Source organism: Chelonoidis abingdonii, chromosome 10 (assembly GCF_003597395.2).
Source record: "Chelonoidis abingdonii isolate Lonesome George chromosome 10, CheloAbing_2.0, whole genome shotgun sequence".
NCBI classification, from domain to species: Eukaryota; Metazoa; Chordata; order Testudines; family Testudinidae; genus Chelonoidis; species Chelonoidis abingdonii.
In genome coordinates this window covers 4,505,101-4,530,319 of record NC_133778.1, presented here as the reverse complement: position 1 = coordinate 4,530,319, position 25,219 = coordinate 4,505,101, and the positions used below count along the sequence as shown (strand labels likewise).

Here is a 25,219-nt window from a genome sequence, read left to right as displayed (position 1 = left end):
CAGTACCTGTTGGCCCAATGCTAGGCCGCAGCCTGGGGCTTTCCAGGCTGGAGCTCCCCAACTCCTCTGCCTTTCCCCAGCCCTGCTTCATTCAGGTACCCTGTCTCTAGCTCACTGCAGCCAGCCCCCTCTCCCTCTACAGGCAGAGGAAGACTTTCTGTTTGTCCCTGGCTTCTCTGCCTTTATAGGGCCAACTGAGTTTGTTTGGGGACTGGCTACAGCTGCAGCCACTTCCCCCAATCAACCCAGCCTAAAAGCTGCTTTCTCCAGCCACAGCCCCCTCCCAGGGCTGTTTTTAACCCTTCAGGGCAGGAGCGGGGTAACCACCCTGCTACACATCTCCAGGGTGATTGTAGTATCAAACTCCTGTTTTGGCTGTTACTTCAGGCCCGCTATATGTCCAGCTAACGCAGGCTTTCCCCCTGGATGAACAGTAAACTGAACACCCAGGGGCCAGGCACGGCCCTCAACAGGTTACAAATCTGTATTAGATGCAGGTGAGTAATTAATGAGCTGTCTTTTAAAACTTCTCAGCGTGGGCTTAGGGGAAGAAGTTAAGTCTTTGAATAAGGTACCCTTTGCGGCTCATTACAGGCATGATATCGATTCTTCCATCATTATAAGCCGGTATTCCTGGCATGTGAAATCCTGCCCACTGATGTGCATTCACTGGGGAATTTTCTTTTCCCCTATAGCCACCACTGCTCAGAGTGGCTAACAACCTTAAACGGGCCTTTTGAAAGCCCCAAAGTTTTCAGAGAACGAAAAAATGTACAGTGCACTGCTCTATTTTATTCAGCAAAAGGGCAACAGCTGCACACTCCAAGAACTAAAAAGAGGGAAAGAAATAAACCAGAATGGTGTTGAATGAGGAGCCAGGAATCCTTTTCGAGAGCAATGTGCATTAAAGAGCTGCAAATGCACAGGCATTTTCTGCAGGTCAAAACTGTCTCAAATTCTTTTCCTGCCCACCCTGTGCCAGGCAGGAGAAAGGAGGGGGCCCACAGGTGCCGAGTCTCTTTGTTTTGCTTTGTATTTTAATTGCTCCCGCTGTCAGGCCTGGTCTCCACTACCTGGTTAGGTCGACATAAGCTGCCTTACGTCGCTGTGCAAATGTCTTCACTTAAATTTGGCTCCCATCAATGTAATTTGCCCGTCGATGCTGATTTAAACAACAAGGAGTCCAGTGACACCTTAAAGACTAACAGATTTATTTGGGCATAAGCTTTCATGTGTAAAAAACCTCACTTCTTCAGATTTTTTTACCCACGAAAGCTTATGCCCAAATAAATCCGTTAGTCTTTAAGGTGCCACCAAACTCCTCGTTTTCGTGGATACCGACTAACAAGGCTACCTCCTGATACTTGACACTATGTTGATTTAGTTACACCATTTCCCCAAATGGTGTACAGTCATGGTCAATGTACACAGGCCGACGCAGCATCATTGTAGACACAGCGCAGCATACGTCAACTGTTACTGCCTTTCGGGAGCCATGCCACAATGCCCCACATTGACAATACTCTTGATACAAGCGCTACTGGTGAGGCTGCACAGCACCAACACCAGGAGCACACACGCACCATTTTGTAATTGCCAGGGCTGTATGCCAATGTAAGTTACATTGACATAACTTTGTAGCGTAGATAGGGCCTTAGTTTGTGCAGCTGAAAAGTATAACATTTACTGTATGTCTTGCATACAATAACAGCCCACGTCACCTTGCATGGGCCCTTAGCGTAGCAGAAGCAGTTAGCAGCACATATGCTGTTCAATCTGTGTTTAGCTGTTCAGTCTGTGAATACCTTTCCCAGACCTGAATAAAAGCTCTGTTGGTGAGAGATACAAGCTTTCGAGCCAACAGAAGTTGGTCCATCAAAGATCCCATCTCATCCACCTGTCTATCTGGTATAAAAGGGCAAAGTCTCTGACATCTGTGTCTGCCACTCACCCCAGTCATTTATCAGCTTCCTTCTGGTGCTGTAATGATCAAAGCAGGGTAGTTGCTAATGAAGTTATCCTCAGCCTGGGAGGAAGGGAAGCATGGCTTCCACTTTGCAGATCAGAAACTGAGGCATTTAAAAATTAAGGGACTTGCCCAAGATCACGCAGAAAGCCTGTGGTAGAGCTTGGATGTCAGGAGTCCCTATCCTGTGCCGTAACCACAAGTCCATCCTTCTCACCTCTCTCTCTCTCTCTCTCTCTCTCTCTCTCTCTCTGCCCTACAGGCCTGTGGACCCTAGAATACAAGAGGGAACTGACCACCCCACTGTGCATCACTGCCAGAAATGGACACACTGCCTGTGTGCGTCACCTGCTGTTCTGGCGGGCAGACCCCAACATGACTCCAGGAGGCCAGAGTGCTCTGCATGAGGCCTGCAAGGGGGGCCACACGGACTGCACGGAGCTGCTGCTGGAGCACAGAGCCAACCCCAACCTCCTGAGCGAGGAAGGTTTGGCACCACTGCATCTGTGCACGAACCAGAACACGCTGGGGTAAGGAGAGGGCTGTGCCAGGCAGCATGTACACACACACCCTTCTCTCCCATTATTAACCAGCATCGCCCTTGCAATTGTAATGTTCTGTCATAGGTCTCACCCCCACTCTGAACTTTAGGGTACAGATGTGGGGACCTGCATGCAGACCTCTAAGCTTAACTACCAGCTTAGATCTGGTCTTGCTGCCACCATCCAGATTTCTGAGTTATCTGGAAAACTCTGTCTTCCCCCCTAAAACCTTCCCCTCCCTGGGTAGCCTTGAGAGACTCCTCCACCAAGTCCCTGGTGAACACTGACCCAAATCCCTTGGATCTTAAAAACAAGGAAGAATTACTCCTTCCCCCTCCCTTTTCCCCCCACCAATCCCTGGCGAGTCCAGATCCAATTCCCTTGGATCTAAAAAACAGGGAGAAAAATCAATCAGGTTCTTAAAAAGAAGGCTTTTAATTAAAGAAAAGAAAGGTAAAAGAAAAAAAAACCTCTGGGAAACAGCATACAAGCTGATCTCACAGACAACAGATTTAAAACACAGGATGTTCCCCTGGGCAAAAAACTTAGTACACACAAGAAGACCCAAATTTGATTACTTCCCTAATTCCACAAAGACAAGTTACAAAAGAAAATAAACATAAACCTATTTATTCCTTTCTAAAACTACTCTGATAAGAGGCTGGTTCCTTGATCTTTTCCACTCCAGCTGAAACTGAAACTAAAACAAAGGAAAACTTTCCTCCTTACTTTATGAAACATCTTGTTCCCACATTGGTTCCTCTGGTCAGGTGTCAGCTAGGCTAGGTGAACTTCTTAACTCATTACAGGTAAAAGAGGCATTAACTCTTAACTATCTGTTTATGACATATTCATTTAACCTTCCCTGTGCAGTTCTTCTCTCCACCAGTTCATACATTCTTCTCTACCTGGACCTGATCCAGAGCCCTTTGGAGCCTATAGAAAGACTCCTATAGAACCTATAGCATCTTGGAATCCTGTGGCACCTTATAGACTAACAGACATTTTGGAGCATGAGCTTTCGTGGGTGAATACCCACTTCATTGTCATGCATCTGACGAAGTGGGTATTCACCCACGAAAGCTCATGCTCCAAAACGTTTGTTAGTCTATAAGGTGCCACAGGACTCTTTGCTGCTTTTACAGATCCAGACTAACACGGCTACCCCTCTGATACTATAGCATCTTGGTGATTGCTCAGCACTAACCTGCCCCAAGCAAAGTGACTTTCCCCATAATACTGAGTTCAAGGGGAATTCGAGTCAGAAGAACTTGCATCAAATTAAGTGCTTCTTACACGCCAGATGTACATCCTGTGCGTAGTCAGCATCTCCTCTCCTGACTCTGTTAATGACTGGAATAGGTTTTTACTACTTGTTAGCCCTGCAGAGCCAATATAGCAACAGAGAGCTGGATTTTGGCTTGGCTAACCTCTCCAGGCATAGACTCTTTAAGTCCAATGCACAGCTGTGTAGACCACAATAGCAGCTTAACTCCATCTATCATACCTCTCTGCTTTATCTACATGATAAGAGATTATGCAACACCAAGACCAGTCAGATTTTCAGACTGACAGAACAAAACGTTGATTTAGATGGAGTACATCTGAGCAAAACCGGGAAATGTTTCCATTTTCCCACAAAACAAGTTTGATTTTCATATCTTGGAATAAGGAAAACTGCAATGCTGTCTCCAGGAGAGATCTCGGTGTGAACGTGTGGCTCTCTCACCGCTAACATCCTGTATCAACTTTGCCTCACTAAGTCAGCCAGGCAGATGACACACATGTGGAGGGGGGGGCATGCAGGATCATGTGCCCTCCCCTCCACTGATTTGCTGCTTGGTTTGTACTGAGCATGCTCAGTAACACTGCTGAAGTCGGCTGCCCTCCCTCTGCCCCCCCACTATCAGCAGGCACCAGTCGCCTCTACAGCCAGGCAGACCCCTTTCAAAAATATCAAGGTGCAGCGATACATGTAAAACAGTTAGGATGACCAGATGTCCCAATTTTATAGGAACAGTCCTGATTTTGGGGTCTTTTTCTTATATAGGCTCCTATTACCCCCACCTCGACCTCCATCTCGCTTTTTCACACTTGCTGCCTGGTCACTCTAAAAACAATGCTAATAACCACAACCTACATATGCCACAGTCCTGGAGAGAAGAATAAACATGGACCACCCAATGCCAAGTGGATGAAAGTGGTAAAGCTATGTCGCTTCCACTGATTTGGTATTCGGTGCTTGTGCAAAACGGGTAACTTACATGCCAAGGGAATGAGAGTTGAGTATAGCAGGAAGAGCAATGGACAACAAAAGATCAAGCCCCTCCATGCTGTGATTTCCATTCTGATGGAAAAAACTGAAGCAGTTCCCCCACTGGTGTCACATTGGTTTACATCATGTGACCGATCAAGATTTACCTGCATGCAGGGGTACCAACTCTGCATGCCCATTGAATACAAGTGATAGTGTTACCCCTCTCTGACCCGTGACATAACTTCTCACTACTGTTTATATTCAAGCCGAATTTGGCCCTATTGGCCGGCTTCTGACTTCAAGCCAAGTCCACGCTATTATCATACCATTCAGTTCAGTAGAATTACTCTTGATTTATTCTATACTAACTGAAAGCAGAATTAGGCACAAACCTTTTCAGGTAAACTTCCAAAACAGCCCAGTTTCTTTTCCAACAAATAAGAGCTTGTAGGTTTCCAGGCCAGGCTCAGTTAATGTCTCATTGGGGCCCCTCTGCACTGGTCCCTGCTCAGTCACTACTACTCCCCCATAAGCATCACCCAGGCCTGCACCCAGCAGTAACACCTGGCACCCACAGCCTTGCTCCACACACAGCTCTGCATACTGTTCCTGGGGACTCCAGTTTGCATTCAGCATCTTTGCAGCTCCTGGCTCAACGCGCAGACCAGCTACCACTTCCCAACTAACCCCAACCACTTTCAGGACCTTTCTCATTACCTAGCCAGCAGGAAGGATGTGCAGCGGGGAGGGAACTGATGGGAGTTGTAGTTGTAGGGAGGAAACTGATGGGAGTTGCAGCACACCCGCTTTACCAAACATATTACTGCCATGTGACAATGACAAAATCGGTCTCTTTCTTCTAACACTGAACTAGGAACTTCAGCAAAAATGCTTGTTTCCTGTATTCCAATAAAGTGACGCTGCTTCGCTGTAGAACTTATGCCTACAAGCTTTGCCCATCTGCTGCTTCCAGCTTACTGCAACAAATGTAAAGAAGCAGGACCCGCAACTTCACATCTTTTCCCCCACCTCTTTTCCCCATAAGCAATCTATAACAATAGATAATGTTTAACTAATTCTAGGTAGAGATCCAGGCACAATTTAGCCTTGAGGAGGATTTTTATCCAGGTGACTCACAGTGCTTATCAAATCCAAACAAGTGGAGACTCATGTTCAGTATGGTTAGGACTCTTCTCTGCAGGATTATCTCCCTTCACCCTGGCCGTGATGTGTGTAGGTTCACAAATGAACCTGCTGCCTGCTCCTTCTGCAGCGATGACTCAGTGGCTGAGGGGGAAACAGGAACTCTAGTCATGAAAAAGTTTGAGGGTGCTGGCATTTTGGCACTTGGATAAAATCAAGACCTTTTGAATTTTTTCATGGCGCATCAGTGAGTCACCCCAGAATAGCCCTCTGGTTAGTGCTCTCACTGGAGATATAGAAGATCCAAGTCCAAGTCTCTGCTCTGGTGGTGTCAGAGCAGGACTTGATATCACACATCCCAAATGAGTGCCACTAAGCTATTGTCAGGCAGTGCTTGCCATCTCTCATACACCAGAAATTCCACCATGGAGCTGAGAAATCTTCCTGATAAATTGGTATTTTCCCAACAGTGAGACATGTCATCTAAGAATCCTGGCCACCTCTAGTGAAGACCTTAATTGGTCTCTGTCAGGTGGACTCACATGGGGCCCAGGAATGGAGCACAGCTACAATTGGTGACAATGGGTTGTGGCCAACATTTTGCCTTATCCAGTCTTATCAAGACTAAATGTCTTTCTTTTAAATGTGGGTACATTTTGGGCTACATACCAGCAGCTAAGGAAGACAGCCTGAAACTTCATAGATCTGGCACCTCTCAGCATTGCGCACTTTAAGCCAGGCCATTTAGGATGATGATTTACTTTTTCCCCACTGGATCCAAGTATTATCATTGACCTATCATCAGCTGCCATGCCCTATCACTCAGCAGACCTAATACAGGAACTATTTGTATGCTCGTAGCTAGTTGTACTGCTCTCTCCACTGGTCAGTTCATATGCATGAAATAACACAGTCTCCCAAAAGCATGAAATTCAGAGCCGGCAAACTGGGATCCATTATTAGGGACTCGCTTTCCAGAATGCCACATGAGACAAGATGTTCTGACCTGGAAAGTTATAAGTCTAGTTAGAATGTCTACAGATGTAAAAAAATTGTCACTCCATGTAGGTGCGTCCCTTTCATGCAGCTCTGGTGCTGTTCTTTTCCAAAGGCATATGCAGTGTCTGGAACACTTACATGGAAGATATTAAGTTCTCTGAGACATCTTCCTGGTCATTCATAAGAACATAAGAACGTCCATACTGGGTCAGACCAAAGGTCCATCTAGCCCAGTATCTGTCTACCGACAGTGGCCAATGCCAGGTGCCCCACAAGGAGTGAACCTAACAGGCAATGACCAAGTGATCTCTCTCCTGCTATCCATCTCCATCCTCTGACAAACAGAGGCTAGGGACACCATTCCTTACCCATCCTGGCTTAATAGTCATTATGGACGTTAACCACCATGAATTTATCCAGTTCTCTTTTAAACACTTTTATAGTCCCAGCCTTCACACCTCCTCAGGAAGGAGTTCCACAAGTGACTGTTGCGCTGTGTGAAGAAGAAACTTCCTTTATTTGTTTTAAACTGCTGCCTATTAATTTCATTTGGTGACCCCTAGTTCTTGTATTATGGGAATAAGTAAATAACTTTTCCTTATCCACTTTCTCCACATCACTCATGATTTTATATACCTCTATCATATCCCCCCTTAGTCTCCTCTTTTCCAAGCTGAAGAGGCCTAGCCTCTTTAATCTTTCCTCATATGGGACCCTCTCCAAATCCCTAATCATTTTAGTTGCCCTTTTCTGAACCTTTTCTATTCGGCAAGACTCATGTGATTCTATCTTAAATTTTAGGCTCTTCCCTGTGCTGGGCCACCACACTGCCATTTGGGCTCAATCCCAGCGTTCTCTAAAGCCCTGGTATCCTTCATGTATCCTGCAAGGACTGTTGGAGTAATATCACCATACTTAATCAGACCTTCAGTTTCAGAGCATAGATTTCATGAGCTGGATGTGGGACCGTGGCAAGTAACTTGGCCAACAACGTCTATTGCACACTGTTGGGGTGGGGGGGTGCTAGCAGTAATGGCTATTTTAATCATTTTTGTCTTTGGTGGTGGGTCGGGCAGAGGCCAGGTCTTTTCTAGTTACTAATGGCAAGAGCAGCTTGTGGTTGTGGGCAACCTGAAATGATCAAGACTGTACAAGTAGCATATTAAACTCTTGCACACCCCTACAGAGACAAACATTCTCTCTTGGGGGACAAACGTACCTAGAATAGGCCATAAACTGCCAGCCGTATCTGTGCCACTAAAGCAGCAACTCGCCAAGGGTGTAGCTGTTGGCATCTGCTGAAATGACTGTAGGTTTGGGAACACCATCAAATGCCAGTAATGGGGCTATAGTCAATAGAAGCCTGCTTAAGAGATTGTTTAAATCCTCCAGTGCCCCGTACCATTGTATCTTCACCACTCCCAATGCATCTGGGAGGTAGGGATGTATTACCTCCATTTCACAGAGTCTGAGGTTACACAGGAAGGCTGTAGCAGAGCAGGGCCTTGACCCTGGGTCTCTGACTAGCACCCTAACCACTGCATCATCCCTCCTCTGGTGTCTTGGCCCGCATCCTTAGGGCTTTAGAGTCACATAAACAGCTTGGCCTTTTGAGGATAAGCTAGATATAAATTTGCCTTCATTCTTCATATCTAGAAACAGCATCAGCTCTAATACAGTCCTATAGCTTGGCTCTAGGAGTCCTCTGGCTCTTCCCTCATCCTCTGTCAAGCACATGCCCTAAAACATGCCATTGGGTTTGCTTCAGCGTACACTCCTCATCACTTTAGCCAAGCAGCCACACAACTGCCTTAAGAACTTACTTCAATCTTAAACTCTTCCTCAGACTTCCCACAGCCAGAACCTTCATCAGTATGAACTTCCTCCCTCCAGACGCCATTGACTCACATTCACTTTCGCTTGTAAGATAGCTGGCTGTGTCACCGAACATACGGTGACCTCAGCTGTTTTCCTGAGCATGGCTGAGCAAATCTCATCTGTCCTGCATCAGTCCTTACCACACCTACCATGTTACTGCCCAGGGCTCGTCAGAGGCCATTTCTATGGCACTTCTCTTCCTTTACCACTTGTACCTTGCTTCTGCGGAACACCCTGCCCCCAGGCTGAACTGCAAAATCAGTACCCATTTTCTTCCATAATGCCTACAACCAAAAGTTATCCATTAATAAGATAGGTGATAGAGCGCTTGCATATAGCTGGGGCATTTAAATATGTTAAATGTGCATACTAGGATTGCATCGCTCTTTCCACTCCATTTATACCACTTCTTGTCTTGGGCCCCAATCCTGCAAATACTTACACAGGTGTTTGATTTCAGTGGGACTATTCATGGCAATAAAGTAAAGCAAATGCATAAGTATTGACCTGGTTAGGGCCTTTACAATCCATGCCCTTGTTGTCTGTGGCCAATAGCCAGAACAAGGGTGCTAGCAGGATTCAAATAGAGCAGGTCAACATTTTTCAAACTTGGATTTTTTTGACCACATTTCATTGATTGTGAATTTCAAACAGGAAATAAAGCCCACAAAAAAAGTACAAAAAGTAATCTTTTTGACCCACTACCCAAAAATATTTTCATAAATGAAAATAACCGAAGTTTAAACACAGTACAAGATTTTTATTATTATTAATTGTGAAAAAAAAATTTACTGGCACTAGAAAATAATTAAGTTGTAGTAATCTGAAAAGAAATACCAGATCTGAAATTTTTACCAGCAGTCATTCCACAGAGAAGTGAAATTTCAGGAAGGATGGTCTGACCACACTTTATTGAAACGCGACTTCGCTGATAATTTACAGAGGGTCAGCACAAATCAGAGACACCAACCCCCACCCGGCCCTATGGCACATGGCAGCTGGTAAAGACAAGCAAATGTATTGGTCACAGCATTCCCATGCCATTCAGACACTGTGCATACTCACACAACACCAGCAAATGCTCACTGTTTCAACATGGTTGCTCACCAACAGCCCAGCCCTAAGCTAAATTCACCCACTGTTTTCCCTACCTATGGGTCCCCTGTAGAGGGGGAATGAGTGAGGGAAGGTGCTGTGGCTGTTTTCCAGTGTCACAGTCTGTAACAGGCTCCCCACTCACTGCTACTGTGCTGGGTCTGGGGATTTAGCTTTCACCCCCTCTGGCATCCCCTTCCAATGCTTACTTGCACTGTGGCCCCCTCTCCTTGACTCGGTCCTACTTCATTGTGACTCAGCTTTCTGGTCAGTTCACTATATAGTTCTTCCTTCTGGTATAACAAAGTCTCGCCAGACAAGCTGTCCAGACACTATCTCAGGTGGTCTCCTCTTCCAACTCCAGGTCCTGTGCTACTGGGAATCTAGGCCAATTGTTATCCCCAGTCCCAGCCCAGGGACCCTCTCACTGGCAATCCAGGTCTGCTCAGTCTCCAAGCTGGCTGCTGTTTCCCTGGACTCCTCCCTATCTCTGGCTTTACCCCAGGAGCTTCCTCCACTCCCCATGGCTACTTCATCTCTCTAGATTTCTTGTCAGACTCTCTAGCCCGGGGCAGGACCCCAGGGCTTGACCTCCTCCTGTCCCTGGCCAACTCTCTTCTCTCTAAGGCAGAGGTTTTCAAACTGTGGGGCACGCCCCCCCTAGGGGGGCATGAAGGAACGTTTGAGGGAGCAAGTGGCAATGCCAGGCAGCTCATTCCAGCCCCACATGGCAGGGCCTGGGGCTGCCTCTATGGGGGGGTGGGGAGGGAGCACCACCTCTCCCCCACACCCAGACTTACCTCAGTGAGCCACCCAGCCTATGGGTCAGCATCAACATCCACTGTGGCCACACCCATTTCTGCTCCAAGCAGTCTCTGCACCCCATGCTGGCTCTGCTCCCAGAGACTGTCTCACGTGCCTTCCCGACGTGGGTGAGGGGCAGGTATTGGCCCTGCCCGAATGGTACTGCTTGGCTAGAAGGTAGAAGCAGCCCACTGCTGAGGAAGTCTTGGCTGTGCCATTGGAAAGTAGCTGTGTATTTGAAACTTACAGGTGCAGGTAACTTAATTAAAGCTATGCAAAGGTCTCTGCTAGGTTTGTGAACAGCTATATTGAGCATACTTTTGCTCGGGTCTATTTTTGTCTCAGGGATGCAACCAAAAATTGTAACTTGGGGCGGTGGGGCTCAGCTCAAAAAGTTTAAAAACTGCTGTTCTGCAGAGTGACTGCAGACCTCCTCCCTGCTCTCACTTCCTGGCTTCATAATCCCATCCCAGCTCCTGCCCAGCTGGGCTGCACAAATCTTAGGTTAATGGGCCCCTCCAGGCCCACATTCACCCCCTCAGAGTTTGCGTGGGGCAGACACTCATCACACAGCCTCCACTCCACGGACTTTCTGCCACGTGCCCAGAGCCCCCAGAGGCAGAAAGTCCACAGAGTGAAGGCTGTGACTGTGGAAAGCAGCCACAATACCCTCCCTCACCCAGTCCCCCTCTGCAGGGGTTTGGCAGAGCAATGGGGCAGGTGATGACTGGGGAGAGAGAGTAGTGAGGATACCATGGAACATGATGATGATTCAGTGCATCTGCAGGGTAGTCTCTGCAAGCAGTGCACGTAGGGGTCCTGGCAGGTTTTTAAGCAGCCTTCTGCTGGACTATCTCCTGCAGGGGTGTGGTGGTGGAAACACTGCATGCCCTCTTCCGGGAGCGAATTCCCTTAGCTTCTGTGAGCCCTGTGAGGAGGAGATACCAACTTCATCAGGGTTGTGGCCCCTTCTGTCTTGCAATAAATACTGCACTGATTCTAGTCTGACATGGCAATAAAGTAATGGCTAGAACCTCAGGAAGAATACACGTGCCATGTGTTACAGCAGGATAGATTAAGACACTGGTATAAATGTTTAAGGAAACATTCATCCTGGCTGTGACCTATGTCAAGTTTCAGCCCAGTATGACTTGAAGTGTCTGAATCATTAAAAACTTGGAAAACTTTTTATTTAAAAAGCTAGGCTCCCTCGATATCTTGGTAGCAATGCTTACAAGTGTAGTGAACTTCATTGCCTGCTGGCTTCAAGGAAGTGCCACCCTGGTTTCAAACCAGTCCGCTTTTGACAAGTAGAGATGCTAAACAAAACTAGGTTGAGAGTCTGGGATAACGCTACAGAACATGGGCCAGATGTTGGACAGGTCTGTGAGTCAGGCTCCTGAGAAAAGAAGGCATCCGCTCAGGGGAGGCAGATTTCAAACATAAATCTCTCAAGCATTTCCTATAAATGTGAATCTTCGCAAAGCACCGAAAGATACAAATGATCCAACCAAAATCTGTGGGTGGACCAAAGAACAACTTGATGATGCAGGGAAGCTCTTGCCTGACGCAAACAAAATGAAAATGACTTTCCAAGAGGGTAGCTGGATGAATATTGTGTTGTGACACTGAGCCACAATTACTAATAAAGGCCCTGATTTTTACCCCATTCATCTCTATCGGAGCAGGATTAATCCCTAAATTTCCCTTTTAACATTTTCTCTCTTAAAAGAGAAAGCTTGCTCCACAAGCCTATGACCTAAAATAATTGTTAACCACAGCCCTGCAATCATAACTATTTATTTTCCCAGATGCCAAATTCACTCTCCCATGCCATAAAATTGATGGGAAGGAGGATGACAGTTTTACTTGCTGGCATAAAAGATAAAAAGTCTCCCGCACAGGATTTTTTGCCTGGCTCTTTTAGTCACTCTCCAACCTTCGCCGATGTACCTGTTTTTACAGGAATGGGGAGGCAGGGGTGACATGGCATTTGAGCTGTCAACCTGTAATCAGACAGAGGCAATATGGAAACAGCTGAGTTATAAGCCCTTGAATATTGGGGCTTTGTAATGGAAATGTTGGCAGACCTTAACTACAGCAGCACTACCGGGCGCCTCTACAGTAAGTAAGCCAACTACCTTGCAGGATCAAAAATTAATAGACATTTCAGACAGGTTTTGAGGTTTTGACCACTGCTTTTCAATGCAAAGACTTTTGCTAAAGTTAGACACTGAGGGGGTCAAGCTTTTGGTAACATAAACATTTCGTCTGATTAAGAGAGACTACTTGTCCCTGATTTTGAGTAGTAGATTTTAGGTCATCCTTAATTTTTTACTGACAGTAAAGAGCAGGTCATTGACCTACATACAGAGCTATTTTATTTTTCTCCCTCTTGATAACAATGGCCAGGACACCTATGTGTCGGGTTCTTCTGTATTCCCATATAGTCGGCAATTCACCATGGGGGCAGGACTTAAAACCTTTGAGCCTGTGAGTGACTGGAATAAAAAAAATTACCTGGGCTTCCTTCCAGCCATTTGAGCTTCAGAATCCATGAGAATTCAACAAAAAAAAAAAGCATATCAGAGCTTTAATCTAGGAGCTTTTTGAAGAGATTTAAAAAAAAAAGTTCCAGTAAAGTTCACTCTTGCCTTCTTCGCTTTAGGAGCCATGCATGCCAACTTCGCCCTATTTAGTAGAGAGTTCCTCTCCTTGACCTCCTTTTTACAGCAGAGATAATTAACATGGTGGGGTAAGACGAGTCTCTAAATTCACTGCACTCAGTCATTTTTTCCCTTTTGCTAAAGGTGGGATGATTAAAAAGAGGAGAATTGAGTTGATTTTTTCCTTTTTTTTCCTTTTAAAGAGACTAAAATTGAGGGGGAGAAAAGGTTCTTTGCTTCTAAACTTTGTCAGTGGCGCCAGGAGAAAATAAAAACAGGCGCCTGGAAAGAGTCAGGTGCGCTGGTGCTGAACTACTGGGATCTGTGGAAAATTTCTGTCTGCTTCAGCCTGAGATGGAGACACAATTGTACGAAATGAAAAGATCCTTTGTTTTCAGTGAGGGACATGAACATTAGCAATGGGCTGGCGGGCTCCAGGTCAAGCTGCGCATGCGGCAAGGCCCTCCATTCACACATCCCCTGCTTTCCACATGGACGGGAGAAGAAAGATTCTGCTGTTGCAATGCATCACTTCACTCCACTGCTTCATACAGATGTGCTTCTGGAGCAACTCCGTGCACTGGAGGCCAGCAATGGGAGAGGGTGTTTCTGTGTTGTACTAATGTTCTGGGACCCCAACCCATGGCAGTAGGGAGCCTTGCCAATTGCAGCTGATGGTTAGTGCCATCACAACCAGCTGCAGCTCCTCTGCCATGGAGGCTTTTGGAGATCCCCATGGTTAGAAAGGGTGCAGCCTTCCAGAACCCACAGCACCCCTACGCTCTCTTCCCAGCAGTAGGGATAATACCAGGGAAATCCAGAAAAGAAACCTCATAGGGCTGTATGCCTCCTGTGAATCTTGTAAGAGCTTTCCCCGTTGACCTGGCCCAACAATAAATAAATAACAATTCTGTGCTACTTGAGACCAGTACCTATGTCTTAGTGAAGGGTTTTACCAGGGAGCAGGCTGTCGTAGCCATCAAGATGGTGAGATCCTGGATGGCAGCTTTGGCTGTCAGGTCTTAGCAATTTTAAGAAAGGAGAAGCAGCACGATTTATAAACAGGGCCTAGGAAGAGGGAGGTATCAGAGATGACCTGTATGTGCTGGGTCTGAGAGACAGGGAGGAGGATGGTGGCAACTGCAATGACAGAGATGGTGGGGAGGGATTGGGAAGCAGGATAAGGAGGTGAGTTTTGGGCCATGTTAAGCTGAAGTCAGGCACAGGAGAGGTTTTGGAGAGACAGGCTGAGGTGTGGATATGGATAGGTGTAGACAGGTCAGGAGTGGAGACCCAGATATGAGAGACATCAGCATGCATATGGTAGCTGACAACATATAAGAGCTGAACCCGCATGGAGAGTGGAGTAGCAGTCATCGAACGGCAATCCCTGTTACAGGATGCCACCAGGTCCTGGTGCGAAGAAATAACACGCAGCCTCTTACTGTCATCCTGTGTGTCTCAGGCTCTTGTTATAGGATGTCAGAAGTCAACTGAATCTTTGCAAAAAGACAGCAAGTTAAGCCAGCTGAAAAGGAACTTGGCAGCAACCTGGGAGCAGCGGTTTTGATGCTTCCAAGTTTTCCATAAAATAATGTTTGCAAAAAATCAAAAAGTTAGAGGGTGCAGCTGCTGCTAAAGATCCATGTGTGAAATTTTCAGCCTAGGAAGAGGGAGGTATCACAGATGACCTGTATGCTACGCTATAGGAAACAGAATGTAAAAGATCCACTGAAACCATGTGTGATTTCAAATGGCCTTTGGGCTAAGTGAAGGGCTGGTGAAGGGCTACCTGAATTAAAGGGGAAGGATAATTCCTTGGTAACAAACTACAACTCAGTCATTTTTAAGACTCAGCTGTTGCACAGACTTATCAAGTAGCAGTGCTACAAGTGAACATGTATCACTTCTTGCTCATGGAAACCTGCTGAACTAAGAGCAAATGGCCCACAACTAGTTAGTCGCTCATTGTAACCTTTCTTTTTGAAATACCAATTCAAGCACACCACATCATACTCTTCTGCTAATGCATAGAATTACAAATAGCAAAAACAATTATTTAAATACCCCTTTGCAAATTCAGGGGACCCATATTTAGCACTGCTGAAATATTGCAATACACTCCACAACATCTTAAGATCTATCGGTTCATAGACTGGCACTAAGGTTTTTTTATTCTTCTGCCTAAGAAGGCCCTTGAGCTAGAAATAATTAACCTTAAAGCAGTTTCCAAAGAGCTCTGCAACAGGAAACTAAAAGAGAAGAAATATTACACGAAGAATGCCCAATAGTTAATCCCCACCCCTTGCTGGAGGAAAAAGAATTATAGACTCCAACAAACTTTGTGCATCAAGGTCCCGCATCAGAACAATTCCTGAGATTAGTCCCAGAGAGGGAACAGGAAACATCTCAACAAAACCAAGAAGGATACTGCCTCTGATTCTGGAGAGCACCCCAAAAGCCACTGTCCATGCTTCTGTGCTGAGAGCTGTAGTACACAGCAAATAGACGTTCCAAGTGATGCAGTCAACTCAATGGCTAAAACAAGCTTCTGCAGAAGAAGCAGGATCAGCAAACCACTGAATTTCAAAGTTGTTATTGGCAGATGTCCACCAATAAGAGGCAGATAAGCCTCTCCTCTGTCAGGGGGCTCAGAGCATTTACCCTGAACTTCCAGCCTAGATGTGTCCGTATGTGTTACATTAATTAGCTGTAGTTACTTTTGGCTGATTTACTTTACATACGTTTTCTTTAAAGGCAAGATGTCACAGTAACCACTGGAGAAATAGGATGCTGAGTTCCGATATGTGAAAGGGATGTTATCTAATGTGGATCAGGGTAACAACAACAGGAGCAGGAGGAAAACATTTACTCTTACCAATACAGCTGGTCAAAAAATCCATTTTTTCCCCTGAAAAAAAATTGTAAACAAAAATTTGCCATTCAAAATTTTGATTTTCAGTGGCAATTTTTTGAAAATGGTTTGACTTTTTTATTTTAGATTTTAAAATAATCAGGTTTTTATTTAATTTATTTATTTATTTTCTCTTTTCACAACAGAACGAATTATGTCATGGAGTTTTTCCACTTTTTCCTTGTTTTTTTTCCACCCTTTTCCCTCTCTAACATTTCCAATGTTGGAGAAGCTGTGTGTGCTGAGGGAAGAAAACTTGGACATTTTTTAATGTTATTGCACCTCGTCAAAAAGAGGAGATGAAAATTTTACATTTCAAATATATTTTGATTTTTAAAAACCTAAACAAAAATTTCAGATAGAAACAAAATGAAAATTCTCCTTGCCTCCAATTAGGGAGACAAGAAGGGTGAAGTAATGTATTTTATTGTTGGTGAGAGAGAGAAGTTTTGAGCTGACACAGAGCTTTTCATCAAGCTCTCTCACCAACAGAAGTGGGTCCAATAAAACATATTGGACCCTCCTTCTCCCTCCAATATCCTGGGACCAGCCTGGGTACAACAGCACTGCACACATTGCATCAAATGACATTTTCCCACACAAATCTTCCTTTCGATTTAAACCCCATTTTCACAGTGGAAGATATTTTCAGTCAAAAAATGGTGACTAGCTCCCCGCAATCTCATGTGCCACTCACCTTTATTACCAAAATAGTTATTAAAGGAGTGACTGGCGAGGTGGGAGGAAAACCAGGAGAGGAAAAAGTCAGGAAAGCCAAAAGAGCACAAGAATTCAAGGGGTGTGTGATCAATAGTGTCAAGCAGAAGCAAGGTCATAGAGTCGTAGTGTGTAAGGCCAGAAGGGACCACCAGACAATCTACTCTGACCTCCCGTATATGTCAGGCCACCAACATCCACCATCCCGCGTAACCTAGAGGTCAAGGAGGAGAAGATGTCATACAGGCCCTGTCGCCTAGCTAGGAATATATTTACTCACATTGATAACATGGACCTATCACCACACATTTGCGATAAAAACAATATTATAGGTCAGCTCCACTAATGCTAACGTACACAAACCTAACAACATCTTCTGCAAAGGAACTCTCCCATACACACTCTAACACCCTTCTGGCAACCTCCTCAGAAGCCTGAATATACAGTGTGGCCAGAAAGAAGGCTGGTCAGAGTTGGGTTTTGTCACACCAAAAAGTGGGAACAGAATTCAAGAGTCAAGGACCTTCTTCTCAAATGCCCCGTCTCCAGCCACCAGAGAAACAAACCAAGGGACTATCAGCTTGAAGGTCTCAACTGTAAGAGGAAGACACAAAGAGAGAGGCAGCCACTGAGATAAACAGGATCTCTTCTGTACTAGTGCATTCTATTCACATCTGTTTGCAGAGATACTTTTAACTTAATAAACTTGGTTACTTAAGATAAAACAGAAGCAGAACAGAAGCGCCTTGATGTGCAGGAAGCACCCTGCAGGGTCTCCAGGGAGCTTCATAACCATAACTAGCCTCATTGCTGTTTTTCTGTCTCCTCCTCATTACATGGGCATCAGAGTGCTCTCAGAGATGGACATAAAGTTAACCCCCCCAAAGCTAATGTTGCACTGTAAAACCAAATTGGTCGGACCCAAGCTTGTGGATTCAGTTTTCCAAGACCATACTTGAGAATCCACACTGCCTTGTAAGCCTGGACCCAACTCTGGTCTCACAACTGTGCTAACGCATCCACGCTGCGCTACAAAGACCTTTTAACTTATGGTCTGTGGCATGGCCTGCATTTACAGAGCAGAATGACAGGGCTTAGACCCAAGTCTCAGCAGGACTTGGGCTCTGACCCACTCCCCTTAGCAGGGTTCAGGGACCTGTGTCCTGAGTGCTTGCTGACCCACGTCAGACTGATTCATGTGTGGACAGAAGGAGGGCTCGGGCTCAAATGTGAGTCAGAGCCTGCGCTTCGTGTGCAGTGTAGACATGCCCAAAGTGTCTCTCCAGCTAGTGGAGAAGGAAGCTAAGAATCCTGGCAAACTGCCTAAAAGGACGTGAAAGGCAGTGTCTGTATGGTAGTGAACTTTGGGAGGAAAGAGTTTAAGAAAATAAATAAAAAATAAGAGGCCATAAACATTGTTGAATTTTCTCCGGCATCACCCAGCCTCTCGGAACCAGCCATCTGACTTTGTGAGACGATGAAGAATTGTTATTTTACAGGCTAGTTTATACTACACTTATTTATGTACTGAATGTCCCCCTTATAGGTTCAGTGGAAGAACTAAGCTCATCACCCACAATTCAGGAAAGCATTTAAGCAACACAGAAACGTCCCCATCTTAACCAACCATGGGGACTGAAGGTGGAACCACCAAAGCGGAAAGCACAAGTGAAAGAGCCTCAAGCTGAGAGCTTCAACAGACCCGTATCCTCTGTGGATCAGGCATAGTGGCAGGTACATAGTACACTAACCAGTGGGTTACATGATTCCCCTGGAGAGAACACACTCATTCTCAGGCCCAGAGCAGTTCAAGTCCCCATGAGCCCCTGCTATGTGATCTCCGCTGTTAGTCAAGATGGTGGCTATTGGACCAGGGACCTTCAGAGCTAAATATGTGAGTCTCTATAGGCTGATCTAAAGAACCAGGGCCTGTAGCAGAGGGGGACACATATCATGCACCAAACACTGGTATACACATAGGCTTAAGGGCTTTCCCAAACCAGGACCACAGTGCTGAGGTTAGTCCAATTTTAATTTGTCCTCTACAGGCCACCTTCAAAAACCAGAAGGCCAAATGGAGCTATGTCAATTTGCACGAGCTGGGGCTCTAATTTCCATGGAAATATAACCACTACATGAAAGAAAAATGAAAGAAGAGAGGAGAATTAGGTGGCTACATAACATGTTGTCAGAAGGGTCTCCAAACAGATTTTTCATTAGGCATCTGGCTGGTAGTCTTTAACATGGTTACAAATCAGACTGTTCTTGGCACCAAAGCCAAATGGCAATGTATAAGGAGAGCTAGGGGGAAGAAAACCTATTTGAAGTTTGCATGAGTGAGTCTGGACCTGAGCAAGGTTCATTTCAGTTAAATATCAGCACTGAATATCACTGAACTCTGTAGCAGCATACTGGAGCAAAAAAAGCAGGGGCACAGTATGTATAAGAAGAAATCTTTAGACAGGATTTTTACAGGCCAAGCCACAAAGAGTAAATATCTCCGCAGAACCAAATAAATCAGATGTGGGCAATATCCACGAGACAGCGATTGCTGTTCAGCTGTCAATACTGTCACATCAGTCTCTATCGTGAAACCTACATCCCAGAATATTTTCAAGGTCTTGCATTATTACCTGTGAGTCTCCCCTCCTCCCTTCTCTCATTACCTAATCGGAATCCTAATCACAGCATGGCCAGTTGTACCGGCATTGGTGCCAACTGCTCTTTGCATGTACTGCAGAACTTGACATTGTTTTGCCACCATGTCACCGTTACAATGGTTACAACGTCAACTTCTAGTAGAAAAAGCAGCAGTAATTTTGATTCATTTAGACTGGCTTATCACATTCATTTACTTGCACTAAAAAACCATTGGTGTGGACTGTTTAACTTTAACGCCCTTCTGTTTGTCAGAAGGCATTCTATGCTGTGATAGAATATTGTAAAGGTGGGGTGGGGTGTCCTTTTAATGGCCAAGGTTTCATGACAGCCTCCCCCAGACTGAGATCACTCTTTTGCAAATTTCCAAGATTACTTGTATTACAGGAATGTTTTTGTTTAAACACAAACCCTGTTCTTCTTGAAACAACAAGTGCTGCCACATGGGACTCTCCCCAAAGTTGGGTACCAAGCAATTTTGTACACTGCTCACAAAACACGTTCCTTTCAGTGGGCTTGAACCAAGAAAGGAAGTGTTCTCTTGCAGTACACAAAAGGGATGAAATCCTACATTCCTTATTCAGGCAAACTCCATGAGACATCAGTGCGATTTCTGTCTGAATAAGGAGGGACTCAGGAAACACTGCAGAGCTCAGCCAAGGAGAAGACAAACAGGAAAAGCAGTTCTTGCTGGATAATTGCCACTCATGCCCCAATTCACTTCCAGCTCAAAGATTTAACCGCAGAATGAAAAAATCTGTTTTCCCATTGATGTTATTTCCCTTGCAACAATTTGGAAATAGACCATTCTAGCATGAGTAAAGTTATGCTACGTTTGGAGAGCCAGGGAATATGTTTTCAGCACCTTCCATGTTTCTGAAACTAGGAGAAGGCCGGGGTGGTAGTTTTGGTCACTTAAATGGCAGAGTCATTTCTGGGTGGAGAAAGCATTTTGAATGCCAAACCTGCCCATGTGCATCCCCCCACGCATCTCAAAGCAGCCCAAGTCAATGCATTAGGTAGCTGTAGAAGTTTCTTTCCCTTTTAGTTATTCTGGCTCGATACCAGTGTGAACAGCATTGACCACTGGCAGGCAAGGTCCAGACAGTGGGTTTGATGTTTTCAGCAGAGACTCATTCTCTGATTCACTTACAGTTGATGTCTATTTAAAGAACCTTGCCTTTCCACGCTGCCTACCGCCTACAGACAGACCCTTGCCCTAAGGCGTACATGTCAGACAAGAGTTGGATTATATGGATAGTCTGCATCATATTCCGGGGATGTTATCTACACCGAGAGATGAAACGACTGCAGACACACTGATTGCATGAACTGGCTGATGGTCTCATGTGTCCTTGCAATGGTTTAATGTGTCTTCAGAGCAACGTTGATTTTGACAAAACCTTTCTGGCTCATCCACACTCAGTGCCCACCTTCTAACCTTGCCTGTACCAGTAGACGCTAGGTCTCCAGGACCACCTATTATGTAGTGCCCAGAGACCTTGCTGAGAGCTGGGGTTTTGGGGCAGTTCCCAAATGTGTAGGGATGGCACTGGGAATACTGGCTGAAGCTTCTTAGCTTTCCGTATGGAGAAGAAACCGCAGTAGGCTACACTGATACAGCCAGATCCCCATCGTGGCCCAGGCATTGCAACCAGGCACTGATACCCAACATTTGTCAATTGCCTAGGGTTGGTACTGAGTGTGAACCTCTCCAACCAGTCCCCTTCCTTTCTCCTCGTGTGGCCAAGGCCTGGGACCTTAGCCCAGCGTTTGCTGCGCTTGCAGCAATCAGCCAGTCACAGCCTTAACTTTTCAACAGCTGGGCTGGAAGACTCTTTCACATAAGCCAAAGACAACCACCTTTCTCCCCTGTGCCCAGAAAGCGCTTGTGGGTGGCTGTATGGACCACAGTCCCCAAGCTGGATAGAGGAGCTAATGGCTAGGCGTAGCCATGGCATGCAGGAAGCGGGCTGCTCTCACCTTGCTCCAGTGTTGATAAGGCTGCGGATTTGGGGGATTATGCAAATAATACCCCAATACGCATGCTCAGTGAATATGGCATGACTTCATTTCCATAATCTTCTCTAACTCCTCCCCTCCTCCATGCTCCTGCTTCCTCCTCGAGTCTCACCTTCCCCTCCCACCCCTGATTTTCCTGTCTTGCCTGAGGCAACAAGACCTTTTACCCTAAGCTCTGGCAAGGCCAGGAGATCCCCCGTTCACCCTGTGGAGTATTTTCTGGGGAGGGGGAGCCAGAATCTTGCTCTGTCCCCAATCTGCTGATGAGCTTCCTGTCTGCCCCCTACTCTGCATTGCAGCCTGCTGTCCCCGCTCGACCAGCTGGCTCTGCAGGGAAACCACAGCTGTTGTGTAGCTCTTCCAGGGAGACCCAGGTTCAATTCCCTACACTGCTACAGCCATCCTGTGTGGCCATCGCTGAGCCTCTCCTTGCTGCAGTTCCGCCTCTGGCTGGGGATAGCAGCTCTGCACTCTCACGTGAGAGTTTTGTGAGGATGAATGCTTTAAACACTGAGGTGATGGAAGCCGTGTAAGTACCTTGGATAGATAAAGGAGAGGGAAGTAAGGAAGCCATCCCTGCCAGGATGCAGAGCCTCTGGGCTCATTTCAGGCTCCTTCTCTGGGGTTCCTGAGAGGTTGCCTGAAAAGCCCAGCAGAGGGGGCTGGAAACTGGATGTCTCCAGAGGAGACTTACCAGGTCTGATGACTCACAACTGTTTGAAGAACAGAGGGGGCTCTACACTGGATCAAGAGGTGTTTGCCTCAAGGTCAAGTCACCAATGCTATGCTGTTACCAGACTCCGAGAGCTCTCCCCACACATCACCCTCAGTGCTTATTCCGAGTAGGCTCCCTTGTGTGTGGAGCCCCTTCCAGATGCAGCGACATGATGACGCAGCCTCATGCTGGGCTCCCTATCCTGGGTGGGATGGTGCCAGAACCCTGGTCCTGGCCACCACGCGCTTCAAAACACAGGTGTCTCATCCACTGATTTGACCGCAGCATCTACACCTGTTTGACACCTCCATTGTCTCTCCTTTCCTTGCTGCATTAAGCTTAACCTTCCTGTTCTCCCTTTCCAGGGCCTACGTAACACTCCATCTCAGACTTCCTATCAGGTCACAACTCAGCCCACCCAGGATGTCTGCCTGCTTCCTTTTACCAGTTTCAGCTCTAGGCTCCCCCCTGCTCCTGCACACCACCCTCGATACACGGGATGCCCACACAGCACCAGCTTGCCAAGCGTCCCCCACTCCCACCTCCAGAACTTGCCAAAAGAATCACTTCTTCTGCACTGGCCACAAGTAGCAGGTTAAGAGCGTTTTCTAAAAAGCACACACACAAAACACTTTTTCCCCTTCTGGTGGCCCAGCATGTGCTGGCTGCCTTGCATCTGCCACACTGCAACCATCTCGGGCAGATGCTGCCGATTTTTCTGTGCATTGTTCTTAAAGAAAATACAATTTACATTACATTTCAGTTCATTTTTAAATAAAGGCCATTCATATGTTTTGGATGAGCGTGGGCACCCCTTCAAGATGAGCCACCCCAGCCTTAACCACATTGTTTCCATTCCTTCAATGTTGTGTCCCATCATGCCAATATAGTACCTAAGTGAATTAGGAGCACACGTCCCATCAAAAGTCAGTAGAGGCCACTCGAGCTTATGGACTCTTAGATCTGTTTTCTCTAATCTTAGTGGTCTCGCTAATGGGAGGTGTACAAGATGCCCCAATAATAACCAAGTCATGCAACTCAGCTTCCATTTCTCCTTCAGTAAACGGCCGTGTCACTTCATTACAGATGTGCCAAACTGCTGGTGAAGTATGGAGCAATGGTTGATCTACCAACTGAAGAGACACAGGAGACACCACTTCACATAGCAGCTAAACATGGCCTCTGTGATCACGCGCTCCTGTACTTGAGGTACGGCGCTAGTGCGGATAGGAAGAACAGTCGGAAAGAAACGGCACTCAGTGTGACCTGCGGACAGGCAAAAGAACAAGAGGAGCAAGGAAGCTACTTGCAGGTGTGCAGATTGCTGGTTATGTACGGAGCAGATGTCAACACCACGGATGAAGAGGAGAAGAGTCCTCTCCACAAAGCCTGCAAGAATGCTAGTCACGGCTTGGTCCAGTTTTTGCTGCAGAATAAAGCGGATGTGAATGCCATTGATTACAATGGAGCCTCCCCCCTGTCCTGTATCCTACAGACCGCAGCCTTCAAGCAGCAATGGAGGCCACATCTCACAGTGCAGACACTGCTGAACCATGGCTCCCAAAAAATCTGGCCTATGGCCTTTGGGAAGGTACAGTCTCATGTGTTGGCTAGAGGCAGAGGCAGTTATCCAGTTTAAATATTGGCAAGGCTTTTCCGAGGCGATCAGTAAAGGGCTACAATAAGGTTGGCCAATTGGTTGCTAGTTCTAATCTAGGCCAGTAATGGCGGAGGGCAATTAGCATCCCAGGGCTGTGCAGTGGCCTATATGAAAAGGATTTGGTGGTTTCAGGCAACTGTCCAGCAGAGAAGAGTTCACATCACTGGCATCATAGAAGATTAGGGTTGGAAGGGACCTCAGAAGGTCATCTAGTCCAACCCCCTGCTCAAAGCAAGACTAATCCCCAGACAGACTTTTACCCCAGTTCCCTAAATGGCCCCCCCAAGGACTGAACTTGCAACTCTGGGTTTAGCAGGCCAATGCTCAAGCTACTGAGCTACCCCTTCCCCCCCAATAATTGGAGATATACCTATCTCCTAGAATTGGAAGGGACCCTGAAAGGTCATTGAGTCCAGCCTCCTGTCTTCACTAGCAGGACCAAGTACTGATTTTTGCCCCAGATCCTGGGTGGCCCCTTCAAGGGCTGAACTCACAACCTTGGGTTTAGCAGGCCAATGCTCAAACCACTGAGCTATCCCTTCCATTGGCCATCTCAGCAGAGACTGACCTGCTCTCTTAGCCTCCTCTGAAGTGATCCTTTCAGCTATGGTGGAGCAGTGAGGGCTGAAACTTGCAGTGTAGTTTCCTGGACTGTCCCTGATCTGTAACGAAGCAGAGGAATTAGCTCTCTGAGGCCAGACACCCAGCACCTTGCCTGAGCACTAAATTCACTCACAAGTTTCTTTTAAAGAAGGGAGGACAAAGCCTCTTTCAAAGGGCCGATGTCAGCACTCAGCTGGCTGCTGAGTGAATGGTGAGCAGCTCTATTCAATGTAGGAACGGGAACAACAAGCTAATAGCGCCCCACTCACAAAGCGTAGAGTGACAGTGGGGAACATTTTCAATAGCACATAAGTGACTTAGGCTCTGAAGTCCCCTTTTCAGAAGTGACTTAGGAACTTAGTACTATACTGGCATTAGAAAAGGTTCAGAGAAGAGCAACTAAAATGATTAGGGGTTTGGAATGGGTCCCATATGAGGAGAGATTAAAGAGGCTAGGACTTTTCAGACTGGAAAAGAGGAGACTAAGGGGGATATGATAGAGGTATATAAAGTCATGAGTGATGTGGAGAAAATGAATAAGGAAAAGTTATTTACTGGTTCCCATAATATAAGAACTAGG

At 46.2% G+C, this 25,219-nt stretch overlaps 1 protein-coding gene across 1 annotated transcript in view; it reads left to right on the top strand.

Annotated features, from left to right (window-relative positions):
* ASB18 (ankyrin repeat and SOCS box containing 18) overlaps positions 1-25,219 on the top strand; it is a 53,068-nt gene that overhangs the window by 17,345 nt on the left and 10,504 nt on the right. Inside the window, exons 2-3 of the mRNA XM_032800073.2 lie at positions 2,229-2,496; positions 23,463-23,967. Coding sequence (XP_032655964.1) covers positions 2,229-2,496; positions 23,463-23,967 — 773 coding nt within the window. The remainder of the gene's footprint in view (positions 1-2,228; positions 2,497-23,462; positions 23,968-25,219) is intronic.